At 40.9% G+C, this 19,473-nt stretch overlaps 1 protein-coding gene across 2 annotated transcripts in view; it reads left to right on the top strand.

The window, feature by feature from the left end:
• The window catches only part of acvr2ba (activin A receptor type 2Ba), a 38,010-nt gene extending 18,537 nt beyond the window's left edge, over positions 1-19,473 (top strand). The window contains exons 2-12 of one of the 2 annotated variants that reach the window (XR_014116917.1): positions 7,035-7,242; positions 8,861-8,967; positions 9,771-9,919; positions 10,449-10,592; positions 10,852-10,995; positions 11,373-11,521; positions 11,679-11,793; positions 12,055-12,193; positions 13,222-13,352; positions 13,609-14,092; positions 14,205-19,473. Coding sequence is in view for 1 of the 2 variants with exons in the window: in XM_035531183.2 (XP_035387076.1) it covers positions 7,035-7,242; positions 8,861-8,967; positions 9,771-9,919; positions 10,449-10,592; positions 10,852-10,995; positions 11,373-11,521; positions 11,679-11,793; positions 12,055-12,193; positions 13,222-13,352; positions 13,609-13,803 (1,481 nt within the window). In the remaining variant the exon portion in view is untranslated. Of the gene's footprint in view, positions 1-7,034; positions 7,243-8,860; positions 8,968-9,770; positions 9,920-10,448; positions 10,593-10,851; positions 10,996-11,372; positions 11,522-11,678; positions 11,794-12,054; positions 12,194-13,221; positions 13,353-13,608 lie in introns of both variants that reach the window. The other variant, XM_035531183.2, reaches the window with a different exon arrangement.

Genomic DNA, 19,473 nt, shown 5'->3' with positions numbered 1-19,473 from the left:
CACTAGACCTTTATTATTAGTATACATGTGTGTTTGAAAGCATAAGCGTTAAAAAGGTACGTTATAACATTAACCAAATAATGGCACAAACTGTTGGTGTGTTCAGGTTGGAAGATGGGAGGGATTAAATTTAGTCCCAGAGGGTTGACAGTATATGTGCTGCACGCTCTCTTTTTACCTCATTTGTAAAAAGGTGTGTGTGTGTGTGTGTGTGTGTGTGTTTTATTTATATATATATATATATATATATATATATATAATGTATGTGTGTGTGTGTGTGTGTGTGTGTGTGTGTGTGTGTGTGTGTGTGTGTGTGTGTGTGTGTGTGTGTGTGTGTATATATATATATATATATATATATATTTATATATATATATGTGTGTGTGTATATAATATATATATATATATATATATAAATATATATATATATATATATATATATATATATATATATATAAATATATAATAATATTAAAAAATATTGCATACAGCCTGTGTATACTCTCTTGGAATAAAATCACACCAATGGCAGCTACAAGCTGTTGTAACTTCATTCAGTTGGTGGTGAATCATGACCGCACTGGTGAACCACAGTCTTTTCATGTGGTCTGGGCATCCATGCCAAAGGCCTGTTGTTGAGAGGAGGTGCTGACAGAATGCTCATCTGCCATAATCTCTCCACTCCACTCTCATTCCAGAGTAAAGATTACATATGGCACTTGGAATTATCCAAGTGAATCAGTTAGGCTTTCAGAGCAGAAGAGAATGACCTAATCTATAGAGCACATAGGATTTAAATGGAACATTGAAAATGGCGAGAGCCGAGGGCCATTGTCACACTGGAAATTATTCATTTGTTTCTGGAGCTGATGAGGGTACATGCGAGACACACTTGGATTGGAAATGTATGAGGACTTTCAGAAGGCTGTGTGTTTAGAACAGCCCAAAGATAACCCTGATCTGATGTTCTGTTGAATTTATTGACGTTATTGTCACTGTCTTGACCCGGAATGTTTTTTTCTTGAAAGTGAATGTCACCAGAGGTATGGTTCTGAATGTGTAGCGTTTGCATATTTCTGTTACTTTTCGTTTTAGTTTTATGATGCTCAAATGTGCATGGGTTGAATTCCACTTTACTGCTTATACACAAACAAGATAAGATGAAACTTGTTTGAAATTTTCAATTTGCTTGGATTAATGAAGCAACAACTTCTGTTTTGTAGTTTGCTGCATCTGTTTCCAATTACAGTGCAAGGTCTTGTCAGGAATGTCAGAGTGGTATTTGAGGTGTGTTTTCAAGGTCTGTGTGCTTACACAGTACTGCAGTTTTTATGGAAAAATGAATTCCAGATATCTCTCTCACAGACACGCGCACACACACACACACACGCACACACGGTATGGGTTCTGTGGTACAGCACTGATTTTTGGATGACTGAATTATTGCTGAATTAAGTAACAAATAAATATCACTGTCCCTCTGTTATTCTTGGGCATATATATAGGATTGGAGGCTGAGAGTTCTTTATCTTCTATATTGCATTTATTTGTTTACTTAAAAGCTTACTGTTCTGAACTTATAAATTATGACCATTACCTTAAGGCAGCACATAATGTCATCTTTAAATGAATATACAACATAACAAATCCTCAGAATTTCAACAGAAGTTAGTTCTGTAGATTTTTAACACTTTATTTTTTCTTTAAATTTTTTTTTTTACCAGAATGTAGCTTGTGTTTGAATAGTTGAATAATTATTAATGGATATTTCCCATGGATAAAATGGACATATGTGATTACTTCTCTTTTCCCCATTTTGACTGTGATTACTGTTCAACTGTGTAAGGATCCTTCCTGCTGCAGCGGAAAAGGGCATTTTGAAGTAAGTGTGCTTTTGGACGATGGTAACTCTGTGCTAGACCTGTTGTTGTGGGTAACAGCAGTGGGGAAGGCCACTGGCAGCTATGAACTGGTTAACACTTAACACTGTTATGTTCCAAATGTAATAGATGGCCAATTTTTCTTTACTGATTACAATATCGATATCTTGCATTTGAATGTCGCCCTATGTTGATATCGATCTGATTATATTTCAATAAGAACCACTGTGGAGCTATGGTTCAGTTGTTTGGGTGAAACTTATTGCGGCCTTTTTCGTGTATGAGATGTATTATGATATAATATAAAAACTTTCTTTACAAGACTAAGGCATTTTAAACATTTTTTCCTTCCAGTGGCATACAGCATTATATGCCATACTATTTATTGCCTTGGCCATCATCACCTGCTGGGTTCCCAGCACTCACTCACACACTCATTCACTCATTCACTCACTCACTCACTCACTCACACACACACACACACACACACACACACACACACACACACACATACACACTCACTCTGCTAAATGCCGTAAATGTAAATGCTTAGTATGGTTGCCTCATTTGACTCCTGAATTTTTTTTTATATAGTTCGTGTACATTTTCCCCCTCATTACTGAATGCAACTGGAATTCCACATCAACGTAATACTGACTTTTATAATTACTCGTTTTGTGAATTTCAGTGGTAAATTGCTATCCTGCCCACTAAATTCCCCTTATACACTAGACACTAAGTGAGCACACGGTGAGGGGCTACCTGTACTACTCTACTCTATTCACTCAACCTCGTCTTAAAATCAACAAAAATGTAATCTGATAATTACAATATAATTATTCTATCTGAAAACATAACATAGGGATGGAGTTATCTTAAATTAACTTATTCACCAGCTTCTTATTCTCATTTTCCAGTCTGCCTTGAAACTCAGTAGGCTAATAGTAAACTTGGAGGAGCGTTCTCCTTTTTCCTGCTCAGTTTCTATCAGGTTTCTGCTGCTCTTTCTCCTTTTCCTGACCCTGAACTTTCTTTACTTCACAGCCAAACTGGAAAAAACATTGAATGTCTTTGTTTAAAAAAAAATTTCATAAATAAGTCCCACCGTTGGTCATGGATCTGTGGCAGTAAACACTGCAGCATGCTATTTTGTCTCTTTTAAATGCTCTCACTTGAAGGCATACTTGTTCCCAAACACAAGGATATCAACACTATATGGTAGCAATGCAAGCCTTATGATAATTTTAATCGATACTGTGAAGAAAACAGTTACGGACAGTGTATAAACTGTGCTCAAACTAACCCGATGGTTATCACATGTCCTGTAGTGCACTGCTGCGCTATATTAAGGCTATGATGGTATTGGATCATTTTCCACCGATATCCAGCATTATTTGATATTTATCCGATTCCGATACGTGGTATCAGATTGTTACTGTCTCTGAAATGTAATGAGATGGCAGCTAGCTAGTGTGGAGCAGTGAGGAGAGCTGCTGTGTGTATTGTCTGTACTGGCAAACTTCACCAGTAAATCCCAGTCCTAGCATCCTAGTGGCTTGGTCCACTTTCTGCAGTGGAACTGATGACATTTGCCATGGATGCTGAGTGCATGCAGCCCTGCCCTAGAAGCCTAGCCTTTTTACTAAACTAAAAACAGACATGAATTCACCATGACATGCTGGACTGTTTTAAAGCTATGTTCAGTGCACAGTTTTAAAACTTTTTAATGACAATAATTGCAACATTAACCAGTTTAGATCTACTTTGGAGTGTTAATTTTTGTTGACTTGTTTTGGAAAGGAAAGAGGGGGGGTGTGTGGGTGTGAGTGGGTGTGGATGGGTGTGGGTGTGCGTGACACACACAAAATCAGTGTGAATTGGAGTGAGAATGAGAGAACAGCCACTAGAGAACCCTTCTGGCAGTTGATGTAAATGGGCAGGAAAAAACGCCTGGTTCCACTAAAATTATATTTGCCACATAATGTCCACACCGAGCAGTGGCACTAACATGCTTCTCAAAGGGTCCGTTTCCTGAAGTAATGTTTTTAGGACATGCTCCCCTTTGTGTCTCTGACATCTGCTCTGGCCATTAGCCAGGGCCTCCCCATGGCCAGCCTGTAACACAGGGCTCTGAATGCAGAGTAGAACCCAGTGCTGAGACAGCGTCCTTTTACCAGGCACAATGTAGCACACAAATACCAACAGCACATTGGCATGAGACAGGGTGCTTTTAGCATGCACACTATAGCACATCAGCACCCACAACATGCTGGCATTGGGTTGGGTGACATCTGTGTAACGGCATGTGATGATGTCTGCAGGGAAAATCGCGATGGATGATGACATTGCAGGGGGCTTGGGGGAAAATTTGGGAGTTGCAGCAGTGTTACAGAGGAACTACAAAACATTTATATACATCTTTGATATTTCAGTGACTATGAATTAATTACATAATACATTGCATTATTGCAGTAAATTACATCAATACATTCATTACTATTGAGACCTTGCAAAGAAATACCATGTTTTTGTTGTTGTTGTTGTTGTTGTTTTAATTACTTAAAACTAGTATGACATTGTTTGATGTTCTCTGTTTAAAATAAAGCAGTTACTAAAGCACCTCATCAGTTTATTAGGCAATGGCTAAAAATTTTAATGTTAAGTTCACACGGAAAAAACCTTCATAGCCAAAGTCATGAATTAAATGTAGGTTTAAATGGAGGTTCACGATACTGGCTCATTGTGATGTCGGCAAGCCCTGGACGATGGCATCCTATCATGGCCCAATCCTACACCGTCATTGCTCCTCCTTATTTATAACCCAGCCCAGCACTGTTTTGTGTGCAGATATGTGTGGTGTGCGCAAGCGTGTGCTTGTGCGCAATTCACTGAAAAAAGGCTTTGTCTAGGGGGATGAGGAGACACTGCTACTCCCACATTCACCATCGCCTAGCAACCGCAACGCACAGATTGGTGAGAACATCTGCCATGGCTGCTGCTGCCAAATTGGTGTTGTATAGTAAACACAGGCTCCACACATGCAGGTCTCCGCCAGGCAGTGGATGAACAGCTCACTGCCCTGCTGTTCCATCTGAGCTTTCTCACTGCTGCTTCTCAGTGCGCTGTGATGCTAGCTTTGGCACCCAGTGTGACAGCTCTCCTCTCACACGCTATACATGAGTAGGGAGTCGTGGGGCAGTTTTATCTATCGATCTATCGATCTTATGAGCAGTTTGAGTTGCGGATACAGACAGTGTGTTTTGTATTTTACTTGCACTGTGTTTCAGATTCTTGTCTATTCACTCTGGAGTAAATATGCTGTTGATTTTATTTCTTCTCTAGGCATGCTTTATTTTATGCATATAAGCTAATTAATGGCATTGATTTGAATAATTTAAATAAACCTAAGTGTAAATAACTTTATTTAGCAGCATTCATACATTTCAAACACCGCTTATGCAGCTATGTAAAAAAGAACAAACCATCCAATGTTTTCCAACCTTCCAACTCTACAGTTTACCTCTGAAAAAATCTTCCTGACAGCTGTTGATCTTGGATCAGCATGAAAAGGTGATTCCTCCCCGGAACTCTGGTGCACGTGCGGTGCTGCCGTCCGCCCCCAGACTCCACCTTGGCTGGGCTGCCACAAGGACACAGTATCCTTGTCTGACCGCTGTCCCTGCAGCGCAGCCCAGCAGATCGGACACTGGTGTGGAATCTCTGCCGAACTGAAATCTGCTATTATCCGCTCTCAGTGTAATTCATTACTTCATGCCACCCTGACCATGTCAGACGTTCTCCTACTGGAAAACATTTGAAGTTGTTTTTGCTTATTTTCTATGGCTCCTGCTCTTGGTTGGGTCAGCAGAGAGCCTTGGTTGTTCAGCATACATCTGTCAGCAAGCAGTGGTAGCACCAGAGTCCTCCTACCCCAGCGGTGTCTCCTGCAATTGAGCTTTGTGTTCTGGTAAACGTGTCCTCACACATGGCGCCTCTCCGGTGAACTGCTGCACACCAGTCAGTTAAATGCCGGTCTTGGGTCGCTCACTTCATTACTGAGAGGTCTCGCTGTCCTCCCATAGGCTCCCGTGCTTGGAGATTTTGGCCTTGAGTGATGGCTCGAGGTCAGTTCAGTCCCAGTATTGCACTTCAGTGAGAAGATAGAAAGGCCGACATAATGTGGGCAGAAGCTTGGTCGGAGTGTTTCATCAAGTTTAAAATTTCACATTAATGGCTTCAAGTGACCCAGCAGAGAATATCTATAGTATGGTATGTTTTTATTTATCTATTTATTTTTATTAATGTTTGAATTCTGTAGAGGCCCAGGTTATTGGCAGTTACTAGGGTGGATTTCAACTTGTGGTAGATATGCCTTGCTGACAGAATCATAATTGCATACATGTTTTTCTAGATTTTATGAACTGGAAGGTGAAGGTCAGTTCCAGCTGACTTTCCCTCAGCCTCAGAGTGCCACACACCTCCTCAGCTGTCTCCGTATTTGTACTGTTCTGATCTACCAACACCTTCTGTTTCCTAGAACACCACTGACTTGAGGGGCACTGATTTTCTTTTCTTTCTGTTTGTGTACTTCTATGTTGTTTCGTTCGAGAGTTACAGAGTGTATTGGGTCTGCTTTCATGATTAGCCATGTAGGCTTTGTTAATATTATCAGTATCTATCAGTGGTATTCGAAATCAACTGCATTGACAAAAGAGGGAACCAGAGTTGGGTTTTTGTCAGGATAGGAGGCCTCACTGTTCCTCAGCCTCGCTCAGTGCAGACATTGAATAAGCTCAGAGGAGAGAATGTGGCAGTTTCAAGTAGGGGCTAAGACATCATCTGAAACAGACCCAAGTTGTATTTCTCATTGCTGAACTGCAGGAGTTGGAGCAAACCAGTTTGTAAAAACTGAACAGCTGTTGTGGACAAGATGGCATGTCTTTGACAGGCCAAAGTGGGCAAACGCGACCACTCTGTTATCACTAAAAATGACAAGATTGGTCATAACTGTGATAAAAAATAATGGTTTTTACATGATATAGAAATTCCACTAAAGAGAACCTGCAAGAGAGTCAGTTTTCACTGACTCTGATCCTGTGTGTGTGTGCGTGTGTGCGTGTGTGCGCGTGTGCGCGTGTGTGTGCGTGTGTATAGCACCCAGCCATGGAGAGGTGGAGACACGAGAGTGTTTGTACTATAACATCAACTGGGAGATTGAGAAGACTAACCAGAGTGGTGTGGAGCGGTGCGAGGGGGAGAAGGACAAGCGCTCGCACTGCTATGCATCCTGGCGTAACAGCTCAGGCACCATCGAGCTGGTGAAGAAGGGCTGCTGGCTGGACGACTTCAACTGCTACGACAGGTGAGTCACACCACTCAGGCGTGGCCCAGTAAGCATGGCACCACCTCTGCCTAGAGGCGGAGAAACGTCTTTGGGAGTGTCTTATGTAAAACAATTCCATTTGTAAATCGAGAAATGAAGCAATGGTTAACCCACAAATCGCTGAAAACAAGTGTTGTCCAGAAGACTTAGTTCTTTTGCTTTTTTAGTTCACTTGCTGTTTATCATATGTTCAAATGTGTTTGTTTGGGCCTGATAGAATTCATCCATTATTGGCATGTAGTTGAGTGGTACAGACATCTTAAAATGCACTGATAATTTGACACAGCAGAGCCAGAAAGTTGAATCTTGTCTCTTGATACAAATGTCGTATAATGGTGATTTCATGAAAAAAAAAAAAAAAGTCCTCCATGGGTCTGCAAATTTGTTCTAATCCAGCAGTCAAATACATATTTCCAGATTGTTTATAGTTTGCAGTTCCTCATATAAAGAGAATTAATTTAATTTCACTTCTGAATCCCTCTAAATACTTCGTTTCTATAGCTCCTCAGTATAAGAGTGTAGCAAAACAATTTCTCTGCAGTTGTTACAGAAGTGTAAGTGGGCCAGTCACTAGAACTGCTGCTTAAAAAAGATTACTCCAGCAGTCCCAGGCTGCCTAATCTTTGGTGGCTCACCAAAGGGAGGGCTACCCGTAGATAATGCATATTCATACAGCTGGAGGTGGAGTTGAGCGGCAGGGCATTGTGCTGGATAGTAACTAGCCCCTACCCTGGACATAAGGACTGCCATCCGTATCAGTTATTCATTTATTTATTATGTAAAATCCACATTTGGTTCTGAAGTGATCAACCTAATGCATACTTTTGAACATAAGTATTGAATTGGTTAATAATAAGCCAACCCAGTTGTCAAGGATTAACCAAATGTGGATTGATTGTGCATAAATGCATACTTAACCAAGGCTGCGGGGTCAGTGGGTGGGTGGTAGTCTTGAAGGCTGGTGGCCTTGCGTGGTTTGCAGCACCAGCTCTGCACTCTGTCTCCCTGAGGCCTGTCAGCTCAGCTCTCAGCTCCCTTGTAGTGAGGCCCATGGCCTGTGCCCAGTGTTGGCCTTACAAAGAGAGCAGTACTCAATAACAGGCTGTGTCCAGGCTGCTGACTGGGCATTATGCAGGATACACTTCATTCAGTGGAAACATCACCTGAGTGCTACATCCCTCCACACCCACCCCAGTGAGGTCAGTAAGGTACTCCTGTCATGTTTTGTTAATGGGCTTTGTTTTGTTGAGTGGAGGGTGGGTGCTAGTGGTTGCTGGAGGTTGAAGTTCCCACCAGCTTTATGTGCCACAGTATTGTCTTATGGGCAGAGTGCCATGTTCTCTAGGCTCATCTGAAATTTCTGAGCTTGCAGGGGTTTCTCTTGATGAGATGCCAATTTTCTCAGTAATGCAAATTAAAATTGTCTTCTCAGTCCTCCACCATCTCTAGAGCCAAAATCTTGCAGTTTTGCTGTGCAGGTGGTTCCAAGTGCATGTACAATTAAACATCCATCCAGTCCCAAGTTCTGCCCTGCTTAGCACTAGCTCAGGGAAGTGAGTGTGTTCTAAGAGAGCTCTTTGCCCCCTCCCAACCCCAGGCAGGAGTGTGTGGCCACGGAAGAGAATCCCCAGGTGTTCTTCTGCTGCTGTGAGGGCAGCTTCTGCAACGAGAGGTTCACACACTTGCCCGATGTCAGCGGACCAGGTGAGCAGGCCCCGAGCCATTCTACACTGCAGCCAAAGCACAGCACCATCTACCTGTTTGTTCTAGATTTACAGCGGCAGGTATGCATATGTATAATTCTTGGTGTTCAGTTTCTCCTTGTTACTCTGGGTTCGTCTGAAAGTTCGATTCAGCGGGGAACTGAATGAATAGCAGCAGTGGAGTGTGCTCCAGTAAATCCCTCCTGATGGCAAACAGCTCGTAATGTGTAGCATTGCACTCTTTCCTTGGTGCATTCCCCTCCATCATGGACATAGGCGTGAGAGGTGCAACCTGGTCAAACTGCTCTATGGAATACACAACATGCTTTTAAATTTCTGTATTGATTGTTGCCCATGAACTTTTCCTTAGCCTCACATTTGACATATAGCATTATAAATGTTAGACTCCCCACAGCTTTTAAAGCAATGTTTTTTCCCCCTCCCGGATTGTCACAGCAGAATGTGGGAACCCAGTAAACGGCCATGCATACTGTCAACCCGGCTCGTTCTGTGTTTACCAGCTCGGGCAGATAAAAGTGTGTTCCCCTTTCAGGTGAATAGCATGAACATGCCATGCCTTGGCTGCCATGCTGTGTACTAGTTGCTTGAGTCTCAGATGTCCTTGCCGGTTTAACGAGGAGAGGTTTTATTTGTATTTATAAGCTTGCAATACTGCCGCCACCATCGCTGCAGCTATTTCAGCCTGAGTTTGTTTTATATGCGGTGTTAGGAATTGCTTCTGCCTACACCCCTCCCCTCTGCGGCATGTAACGCGGTGTCCTCTGTTTGCCATCTCTGGTGTAGTTATGGAGCCCCCTCCGGCTGCGCTCTCTCTGCTCAACGTGCTGGTCTACTCTCTGCTGCCCATCACCATGCTGTCCGTGGCCCTGTTGCTGGTCTTCTGGATGTACCGCCATCGCAAGCCGCCCTACGGTCACGTTGACATAAACGAGGTCAAGCATCCATGACCCCTTCTTCATTTGCTATCTCCAGGTTTTCTCTATTGTATTTCTCATCCCCTGCCCCGTGGGAATCTGTTCTCTGCTCACTAATCTGTGACAGTGTACATGTTCTCAGCGTTTTCTAGGCTCCTTCCGCATTCTGGTTGACTGATAGTCAACAAGTACTGATGCTCTGTTCAGTATCTCTTTACTAATGCCTGTCTCCATCTAGTGGAGGTTTGGCTAAATGTGACTGAAATTACACTGCACAGCTAATTGGATAGACAAAAATAAAACGTGCTGAACACATTTGTGGATAATTTTGTGCTATTAATTATAGAAATACCAAATGTTTATAATAGTAAAAATGATTGTACTAGTACAGCAGTTGTGATAAATGGTGTATTCTTACACATGGGTTCTCTAACATATATGTTAGAAGTTTTATATTTGGCACATGAAAATATTTCTTTTTTTCTTAAATCTATAGTGTTATGTCTTCAGAGCAGCTTGCTGAAAGTCTGTTATTCTCTTTGATCAGGATCCGGGTCCAGCCCCTCCATCTCCCCTGCTAGGGCTGAAACCCCTGCAGTTGCTGGAGATTAAGGCGAGGGGCCGTTTTGGCTGTGTATGGAAGGCCCAAATGATGAATGATTATGTAGCTGTGAAGATCTTCCCTATTCAGGTTTGTGCATGTGGCTCAATTCCTGTATTAATTCTCTATTTGGTGTGCAACATTCCAAAAGTCTTTTTTCACTACTGAATTCAATTACTCCATTTCAGAGTCCACTGTACATAGAAAACCCCTGTTCAATTAAATGGTCCATGCTCTCTGGCTAGCAGCAAATTAGATTTTGCTCTACATCTAGCTTCAGAGCTGTTTGGCAGTCATCAGTATGCTTGTTGATACTAACTCTTTGGACTTTTTTTCCTGTGCCTTTCAGGACAAGCAGTCTTGGCAGAATGAGCGAGACATGTTCTCCACACCAGGGATGAAACACGAGAACCTGCTGCGCTACATTGCTGCTGAGAAACGTGGGAGCAGCCTGGAACTGGAGCTTTGGCTCATAACCGAGTTCCACGAGAAGGTCAGGGCTCATATTTCACAAGAAGATCAGGGCTCATATTTCATGAGTCTTTATCCAAACATTTTGACAAACCATTTGTGGCACCTGCAGAAATAAGGAGACTTGTCATGCACAATAAACTTTTCATTCTTGTTTATTCTTACAACTTGAGCATTGTACTTGAGCATTCTTTACTCTCATATTCACTTCAGTGCTTGTAGGCTTCAATCTTAAGCAAAGACAGTTAGAGACTGAAGCACAACATTTCTAGTGGTTTTGTTAATAGTACAATATGGGACCTTGTTATTCATGAAACACATGATTTTAAGAATCCTTGCAAACAGCAATGTGGTGACTCCATGTAGAGATCTCAGGTGTTCCGTGACTTTGTTCAACAGGGTTCTTTGACTGACTATCTGAAGGGCAATGTGGTAAGTTGGAATGAGTTGTGCCACATTGCTGAAACTATGGCTTGTGGACTGGCCTATCTCCATGAGGATGTACCACGTTATAAAGGAGAAGGGCCAAAACCTGCTATTGCCCACAGGTACTACATGGCCTATAAAGACTGTATTCGAGAGGCATTTAAACCAATCAGCTTGTTATTAATTTGACTAATATTTTTGAGATTTAAGACTTCTACAATGAGAGGCCCACATTTAGTGTTTGCTAAATGTCTAAATGTTTGCTGTGCTAATCCGCAGGGACTTTAAGAGTAAAAACGTGTTACTGAAAAATGATCTGACTGCTGTCATCGGTGATTTTGGGTTGGCGGTGAAGTTTGAGCCAGGAAAGCCACCGGGGGACACACATGGCCAGGTGAGGTCACTGGCATGAGTTTGTATGACCAGGTGAGGTCACTCTCATAAGTGTGTATGACCAGGTGAGGTTATGGGCATGAGCTTGTATGACCAGGTGAGGTGAGCTCTGTAAGCTAGTTAAGTTATTCGCATGACCATAATGTTAGTGATTTATTAGATTTGTGTTATTGTGTAGAAATGTCCCATATATCAATATATATATGATTTTCTGTGTAATTAATTTGTGAGCACTCTCCTAATGCTTCCACACTGCTGCTAGGTTGGCACGCGGAGGTACATGGCCCCAGAGGTATTGGAGGGCGCCATCAACTTCCAGCGTGATGCATTTTTGAGAATCGACATGTATGCCATGGGCCTTGTGCTCTGGGAGCTGGTGTCTCGCTGCACAGCTGCTGATGGTGAGTTCTCCCACCTTCCCTGAGTGGTGTTTCCAGCAAGTCTTCCTGTTTCTGGAAATGCAGATGCGAACATAAAATTAGGTATCGTTTGCCATTTTTAGGAGCACTTTCCTCAGTATCTAGATGCAGAACCTATTTTACTACAAATATTAATTATTTGGTTAACTAGACTTATAGTTTTTTAGCAGGGGAAAGCAATTTGATCGTTTAATTTATGGCATTTAATTGATGCATTTTTATCCAAAGAGACTTACAATTATGACTTGAGTACAGGTTGAGTAATTGCGGGTTAAGGGCCTTGCTCAGGGGGCCAAGAGTGGCAACTTGGTAGTGGTGGGGCTTGAACCAGCAACCTTCCAATTACAAGTCAAGTACCATAACCACTGAGCTACCACGGCCACAGGCTTTGTGTGTGCGTGCATGCGTGTTTGCTTGCTTAATTCGCAGCAAGATTATAGTATCTGAAACTGTAGGTATGTATAACTATTTCATACATGGTGATTGTGCAGTTGTGCTTGGATTCTCTGCTTCCATGGGCTGTGCGTGCTTCTCAGACCGGGTCATGACCTTCCTTGGACCCTAAGCAAAAATTCTGCTAAGGCACAAATTTTATTCATGCATAAGTATATGAACACATGTTCATATGCAAAATGGTTCTCTTTGCTGAGCTGCAGTTTATAAACACCATTGTCTGTTGCTGTTTATTAATCATGAACAGTTGTATTTCACACTCACTGTCCAGCACAAAGTTGCAGAACACAGCCCTGGAAGTGGCTGACAAGTAAGATAGACAGACAGACAGACAGACAGACCAAGAGATGCTCTGCTCAGTTAGGTTAGGGAGCAATGGGATAATGAGATGCACTGTAAGATAGCAGATCAGCTTAATGTAACTGTTGTTTGCTGACAAAACTTGGAGATGAGAGAACACAAGTGTATCTGATTGTTGTAGGTTTTTTTTTTTTTTTTTTTTTTTCGTGACAAAAAGTATATATAAGGCCACTTGGCTCTGGTGCTTCTGCTTGCAGGCCCAGTAGATGAGTACATGCTGCCCTTTGAGGAGGAGATTGGACAGCACCCATCCCTGGAAGACCTGCAGGATGTGGTGGTCCACAAGAAGCTGCGGCCGGCATTGAAAGACTGCTGGCTAAAGCACTCTGTAAGCATGGCTGCCTGGGAACAGGCTTTCTCCCTCCCTCCTTTCTGCTGTCTTACCACTGCACTAAACTGGACCTGTTGTAGTACATTGCATGATGAGCTGAATAAGCACAAGAAAGAACATCCAGCTATGGGGTTCAGTAGTCTTTCATTACACATTCACATGTAGCATTTCTATTTATATATGTGCGTTTGTATGTATGTTCACATGCGTGTGTGCGTGCACATTTGTCTGTCTGTGCATGTCTGTTGACCAGGGTCTAGAGCAGATGTGTGAGACCATAGAGGAGTGCTGGGACCATGACGCTGAGGCTCGGCTGTCGGCAGGCTGTGTTGAGGAGCGCATCTCCCAGATCCGCCGCCTCACCAGTGCACCTACCTCCGACTGCCTCGTATCCATGGTGACCTCCGTCACTAATGTGGACTTGCCACCCAAAGAGTCCAGTATCTGAGTCCCACTGTAGTACTGCTTGAGGTGACAAACTCCTAAACCCATCTGAAGCTAACAAGCAAATGAAGCAACCCTCGTCTTTCCAGACTCAGCGGATCTCAGACAACATGAATGCAGCTGCTATTTTATCTCAACATTTTTTTATTATTATTATTATTATTATTATTATTATTATTATTATTATTGGATCAATACTACCAGCACACTTCTCTACTGTATTTTTATGAAGAGAGGAAAACACAAAAGTTTAAAAAGGAAAAAAAAGAAAGGACATTGCAACATGCATTCAGGTACCGACTTATGAATGCTGACAAGGTGCAGGTACCTCGGCCTCTTCAGTTCAGTGTTTGATTTTATTTAATTTAATTTTTTCCCCTCTTTATATTTCTACTTTCTGGACAGGATTGCCTGAGTCATAACCAACCAACACATCAACCAACCCTTCGCCATGTTGGATAATACAACAATGCTGCAAAACCTTAGAGGAACAGTATGACTGTTACACACAATTAACCTTCCTCAAGGGATTTTTATTTGTGACTTCTTTGTTTCCGTTTCCCTCTCTGACTGTGTGCTATTCAGAATTACGGAAAACGTGTCTTTTACGGAACTAACGGGTGTCTTAGAACACAACAAAAGGTGGAAGACAGCTCGTCTTTTCTTTCTCATTTTGGGTTTGTGGTGCTGAAGTTGGTGACTGTGAAGATAGATTGGTTCAGATTTTTGTGTAGATATCAGAATTTGAAAATCTAGGCTATAGAAATTGGCTTTCATTTAGAGATGGTGGCAACAAGTTGAGAGTTTGAATAATGCATTTAGTTTGGTACGGAATTATTTCTCAGGTAACCAGTTCCAGGGGGGTTGGGCTGACTGCCATTTATCCCTACCAATTAATAGAAGGAGAAATGTCAAACGGTGCCCTAATGATTTTAAATGCTAAACAGTACATGCAAGACAAGAGGGGGTGTGGGTGTGTGTGGGTGTGGGGGAGGGGTGGGTTGGGTATGTGGGTAGGTATAGGTGTGTGTAAATCAGTCAGAGAGGGATAATAAGCAAGCGTTTGAGAAGGATGCATGTGCCAAAAGTGTGGTTGGAATTGAGTTTTGACTGAACAGGCCAGGAATGAAGTTCCATCCAACTGGCTCTCAAACTGCTGTCACAGGTTTGTCTTGTCTCCCCCCCCCCCCCAATCATCCTTTCTAAGTCCATGCAAACATTGGATAACTGTATTTAAGGACCTAGACTGAATCAGCAGAGACCATGCTCATCACACAAATGGTTTCAGTTGGTAGAAAGGATTTCAGTTCATGTATTTTTGCCAGGTCCCTGTTCTGTATGACTTGTTTCTCGTAGGGACCAACTTTGTGACGTGAACTTCTAGGTCCGGCATTTTAGAGACACCACCATGGGGCAATAGACATGAAAAATCCATTTCATCTTCACTTAAGAGTGGCTGAAGTGCATTAATTTGAGAGAGAGAGAGAGAGAGAGAGAGAGAGAGAGAGAGAGAGCGAGAGAGAGAGTGCGAGAGAGAGAGAGAGAGAGAGAAACATGTGGCTTGGGGTGGGTGGGTGGGGTCTTAAAAGTGGCAGACAGGAGTTCACATTTCTGTATGTCACAATGTAATAGTGAATGTCCACAATGCTGCTGTATCAACTCAAAGATGAAATATTTCTTTTTCTTCTGTTTCTTCTGTGCATTATACACACAATTTCTCAGAAGAATTCTTTTTGAAACGCAACACTGTCAAGACAAATTACAAGGCTTCCGAGGTGAACGAAAGCAACTCTAAACAATAAAATTGCTAGAGAGAGGACAAAACAAGAAAAGGGTTAGAAAAAAAAAGATATTGTTCATGAACCACAGACCACCTCAAACCAGAAATACCTCAGATTTTTCTATGTGTATGACTTCTGTTATATATTCTGTTAGTTGTGTTGACTTGTAGTAATTATATTTTGATGTAAGTTGGCTTTTAAGATTAGGGAGTTTTGGAAAAATTAAAAAAAGTCCAAAATCTTTTAAGAAGTGCTACCACGTTATGTTGTATAAATAGTTAAACCCCTGTAAATAGCTGTAAACAGTTGTAGAATTATGCCTATCCATGAGACCAGGGCATTATTCTTTTCTCCCTCCCCTTCCTTTTTATTGGCTACTCCTTTGACTTTCCTCTCTGTTGCTTAAAGGGACATTGAACCTTTAATAGTTTAGTTCAATATCTGAAATCTAAAATATATCTTTTGTACGTTTATCCTTTAATATATGTTATTGTGGTTTTCACTGTCAAAAGTTTTCTCCTTTCCTCCTAAAGAAAATGTAAATAATTACAGTGCAGCTAAGTGGCAAAAAAGCTAAATGTCTTGTCACTTACCTCACTCTAAGAAACCTTACCAAATTACTTCTTTCCAAATTCTAAGCATTTCTTGCTTCTTCAGTTTCATGGTCATAATGTAATAACATTATTATATAGCAACAATTATACTGGTATACTGGCTTTTACAGGACTGAAAATAAGAGGAATAAAGGTTTGGTGTCCCTATGCTCTGTGCAATTTCCCTTTCAGTTCTCAAATCCTTACCCTGAAGCTTTGCAGCGGTTGCTTCTATTTCCTCTCTACACCCTGAGCAGAGCTTTAAGTTATTATTTTTTCATGGTGCCATATATTCTCTCCGGGATTTTCACTTCCCTTCTGCAGTGTTGGATGTGGGTGTAATGGGGACCTGTTTGCGCTGACACTGGACTAATGTCTCCAGGCCAGCCCAGGGCCAGAGAGACTCTTTAGAGGCCATCTTTGCACTCATGGACTTGGTACTTTGTTTTTGATCAGGCAGAGGGTGACTTTGTTGCTTTTTTGGCATACTAAAAGAAATTATTTGGGGTCAGTTTCCTGCTAATATCAAATTGTCCACTGCCAAATCAGTGGACAGGACGGCATGCATGAATGGCCTTGGCCAAAGCTGATCTCACCACCAGAAAAAACTGAGTTTTGGACATGAGTTTCTTAAACTAAAAATGCTGTGCAAATCATGGCTAATCATTTACTTGGCATTTGTCTAATGAGATCAGAGACACTGATACTTTCAGGAGATTCACCTTTCTTCAGGTTCCAGTGACTGGTGACTAACTGTAGTCAAGGTGTTTAGAATGGGCTCAGTGTAGCAAGCAATATCTACAGCAATATTGTAGTGTTCTCTCTGAAGGGATTTCTGGGCATTGTTACTGATTCCCAAGCAACTTAGCAAATCATTGTCCTCATGATCTACTGTAGGCTACAGTTGTGTGATAAAGCATAGTAGAGATGTTCATGTCCATTAGCATTTCTCAGATAACTCACTTTTTTCCTTTTTTAAAATATGTAGCCAAGATTCTTGCATATTAAATCTGCAAGAGGGTAACCAAAGTTCAGTTGTTTTTTGTCAGTAGTGTCTGCGATATGAGTTTGATACCCCTTTTATCTCTTTAACAGCACGTCAAGTCCAATACTCTAGATACAACTAATGTGATTTTATGCTATTCTCAGTCTGTATAATGTCAAAATAATTTCTTTGTGGTGTTCACTTGAAGAGCATTGTGGAAGATCATAGGTTTCCAAAAATGTGTGTGTAGTTTATAGGTATTTTATTACAGACAACTTAGTTGCATTTCAAATTAATTGCAGCAGGTTAATGATTTAAAACAAGCCTTTAATTAAACTGACATCTTTAATTAAACTGTCATTTTATATGAACATGAATATCTTTTATGCAATATCACAAATAATTCTTTATTCAAATGATAATTAAAATGACATACTTTACTGACACTAAAGAAATAATAACTATTCTCTAAGTGTGTTATCATCTTAGCTTTTGTGCCAACTAAAGTAATTTTCTTAAATTGTATGCCTGGTAAGGCCTGGTAGTCAATTTGAATCTACTTCAAATTCCTTTAAATATGCATTTTAGCTTTAGAACACCCAGTACAAGCATTTTTGTATCTCACTGGTTCATGTTATCAAAGATGGCCTCATGGAAAGAGTAGTCATTTATAAAATCAGGAACACTGCAAACCTCAAATTTTCAGAGGGGGTTTTTATGTGCCTGTGCATTTTTATACTTGCTGAAGCAACCATTGCCACCTCCCCACCCCCGAACTCTTCCTCCGACTCACTGCTTCTGTTGTAATACTTCTCAAAAATGCTATATAGAAAATATAAATCTCTAAAACGTGACCAGCTGTAACTCTGGATGCAGTCTTAGATCCAGGTTTTCAGGAACCGATTACCTCAGAGCTCATGTGAAACAGTGTTGCTAGCTGGATAGTCATTGACACTACAGAGAAAATGTAAACTATCATAACATAAACAGGAGAACCTCTTTTGTACTGGTGTAACATGTATGAAGCACCCCTTGGCAACTCAAAAACTACTTTCTTCTCTAGCCTCTTGCCACTCACAGAAAAACAAATAAATGGTACTCTGTAGGGAAACAAATCGATTGCTTCCAGTATTTTCCCCTCCCTCATTAAGCAAGCTGAATGTGGTTTGAATATCCCCAATACAACTGTGGCATTAGTTTTGGTGATCAAGTCTTTGATTCTCCATTCTCTCCATCAGTATCATTTTTATTCAAGTACGTATAAGGGAGGGGTATTCTTAAGAGTGTTGGCATGTATTGATACCTCATATTTTCCAAGACAACAGTGTTTCATGTCAGTGTAGCAGAGTTGATAGACTGGATGATGGTAAAAACAGTACTCAAGTGTTAAACCTTCCCTCAGTGGAATAGCAACTTTTATGCTAACTATTAAGTATGTTTTAATGTTCTTGAATAACGCTGCTTTATACATAATAAAAATGTCTTCTTCCCCTTAATACTACCTTTTTTGATTTATCTGGTTAAGGTGGAATATGATAGTGACTTAGCTTGTTTTTGCCAAGAGTTTGCCATCAAAATGCCCTTAGTTGAAAGCTAACACCCCCACCCCCAAAAAAGTTTAATATACAGTTACCAGCTAGTAGTGACTCTATTTATGTCTGTTTTATCTCCAAAACAGAAAAATTGAACTTAGAGTTGGCACATGGAAGATGGAAGGAGGTGTTATTACTTGTCTTGTCAAGGGGTCATATTTTAAGTGCTGTTTCTATATCAGAATATGTGAAATGTACATGTTGTAGGTTATGTTTCACTATTGTAGCTAAAATTGTAGAACAGATGGCTTGTACTACTGATTTTAACAAATATACTAAAAATCTGTATAAGACAAAATGTATACAGAGAGTTGAGCTTGTTGCTGTAACCCCTCTTTTGGATTGAAAAGTATGTTAAAAAAGTTTTATATATATTAAATGCCCTGGGAAAGTCAGACATCCATTGTATTGCCGTAATGAACTGAGGACTTTTTTTTAAAGATCATTGTAACATAGTTCTTTAATTTGCAGTGGATTATTGTTCCTTTTTACTGTGGTAATTTTAGAACTCTGTATCCAGAGTTTGGACTAGATTTGCCTAGACGTTGGGATATGGTTGTTTCTGCTTTGCATTGGTGCCAGAATAAACCAGTATGAATGTAGTATTTGCCCAGTGTGAAACAACTACACCCTGACTGTTAGAGGAAAAAAGTACTAGAAAGAATTATTTCAATTTTATCTTTTTGTATATGAAAGTAAACAATAAAATACTGATAAAACCCA

Source organism: Electrophorus electricus, chromosome 14, assembly GCF_041902795.1.
Source record: "Electrophorus electricus isolate QZ-2024a chromosome 14, ASM4190279v1, whole genome shotgun sequence".
Classification (NCBI taxonomy): Eukaryota; Metazoa; Chordata; class Actinopteri; order Gymnotiformes; family Gymnotidae; genus Electrophorus; species Electrophorus electricus.
The sequence above is the reverse complement of the archived record's forward strand: the minus strand, read 5'-3'. Positions and strand labels throughout refer to the sequence as shown.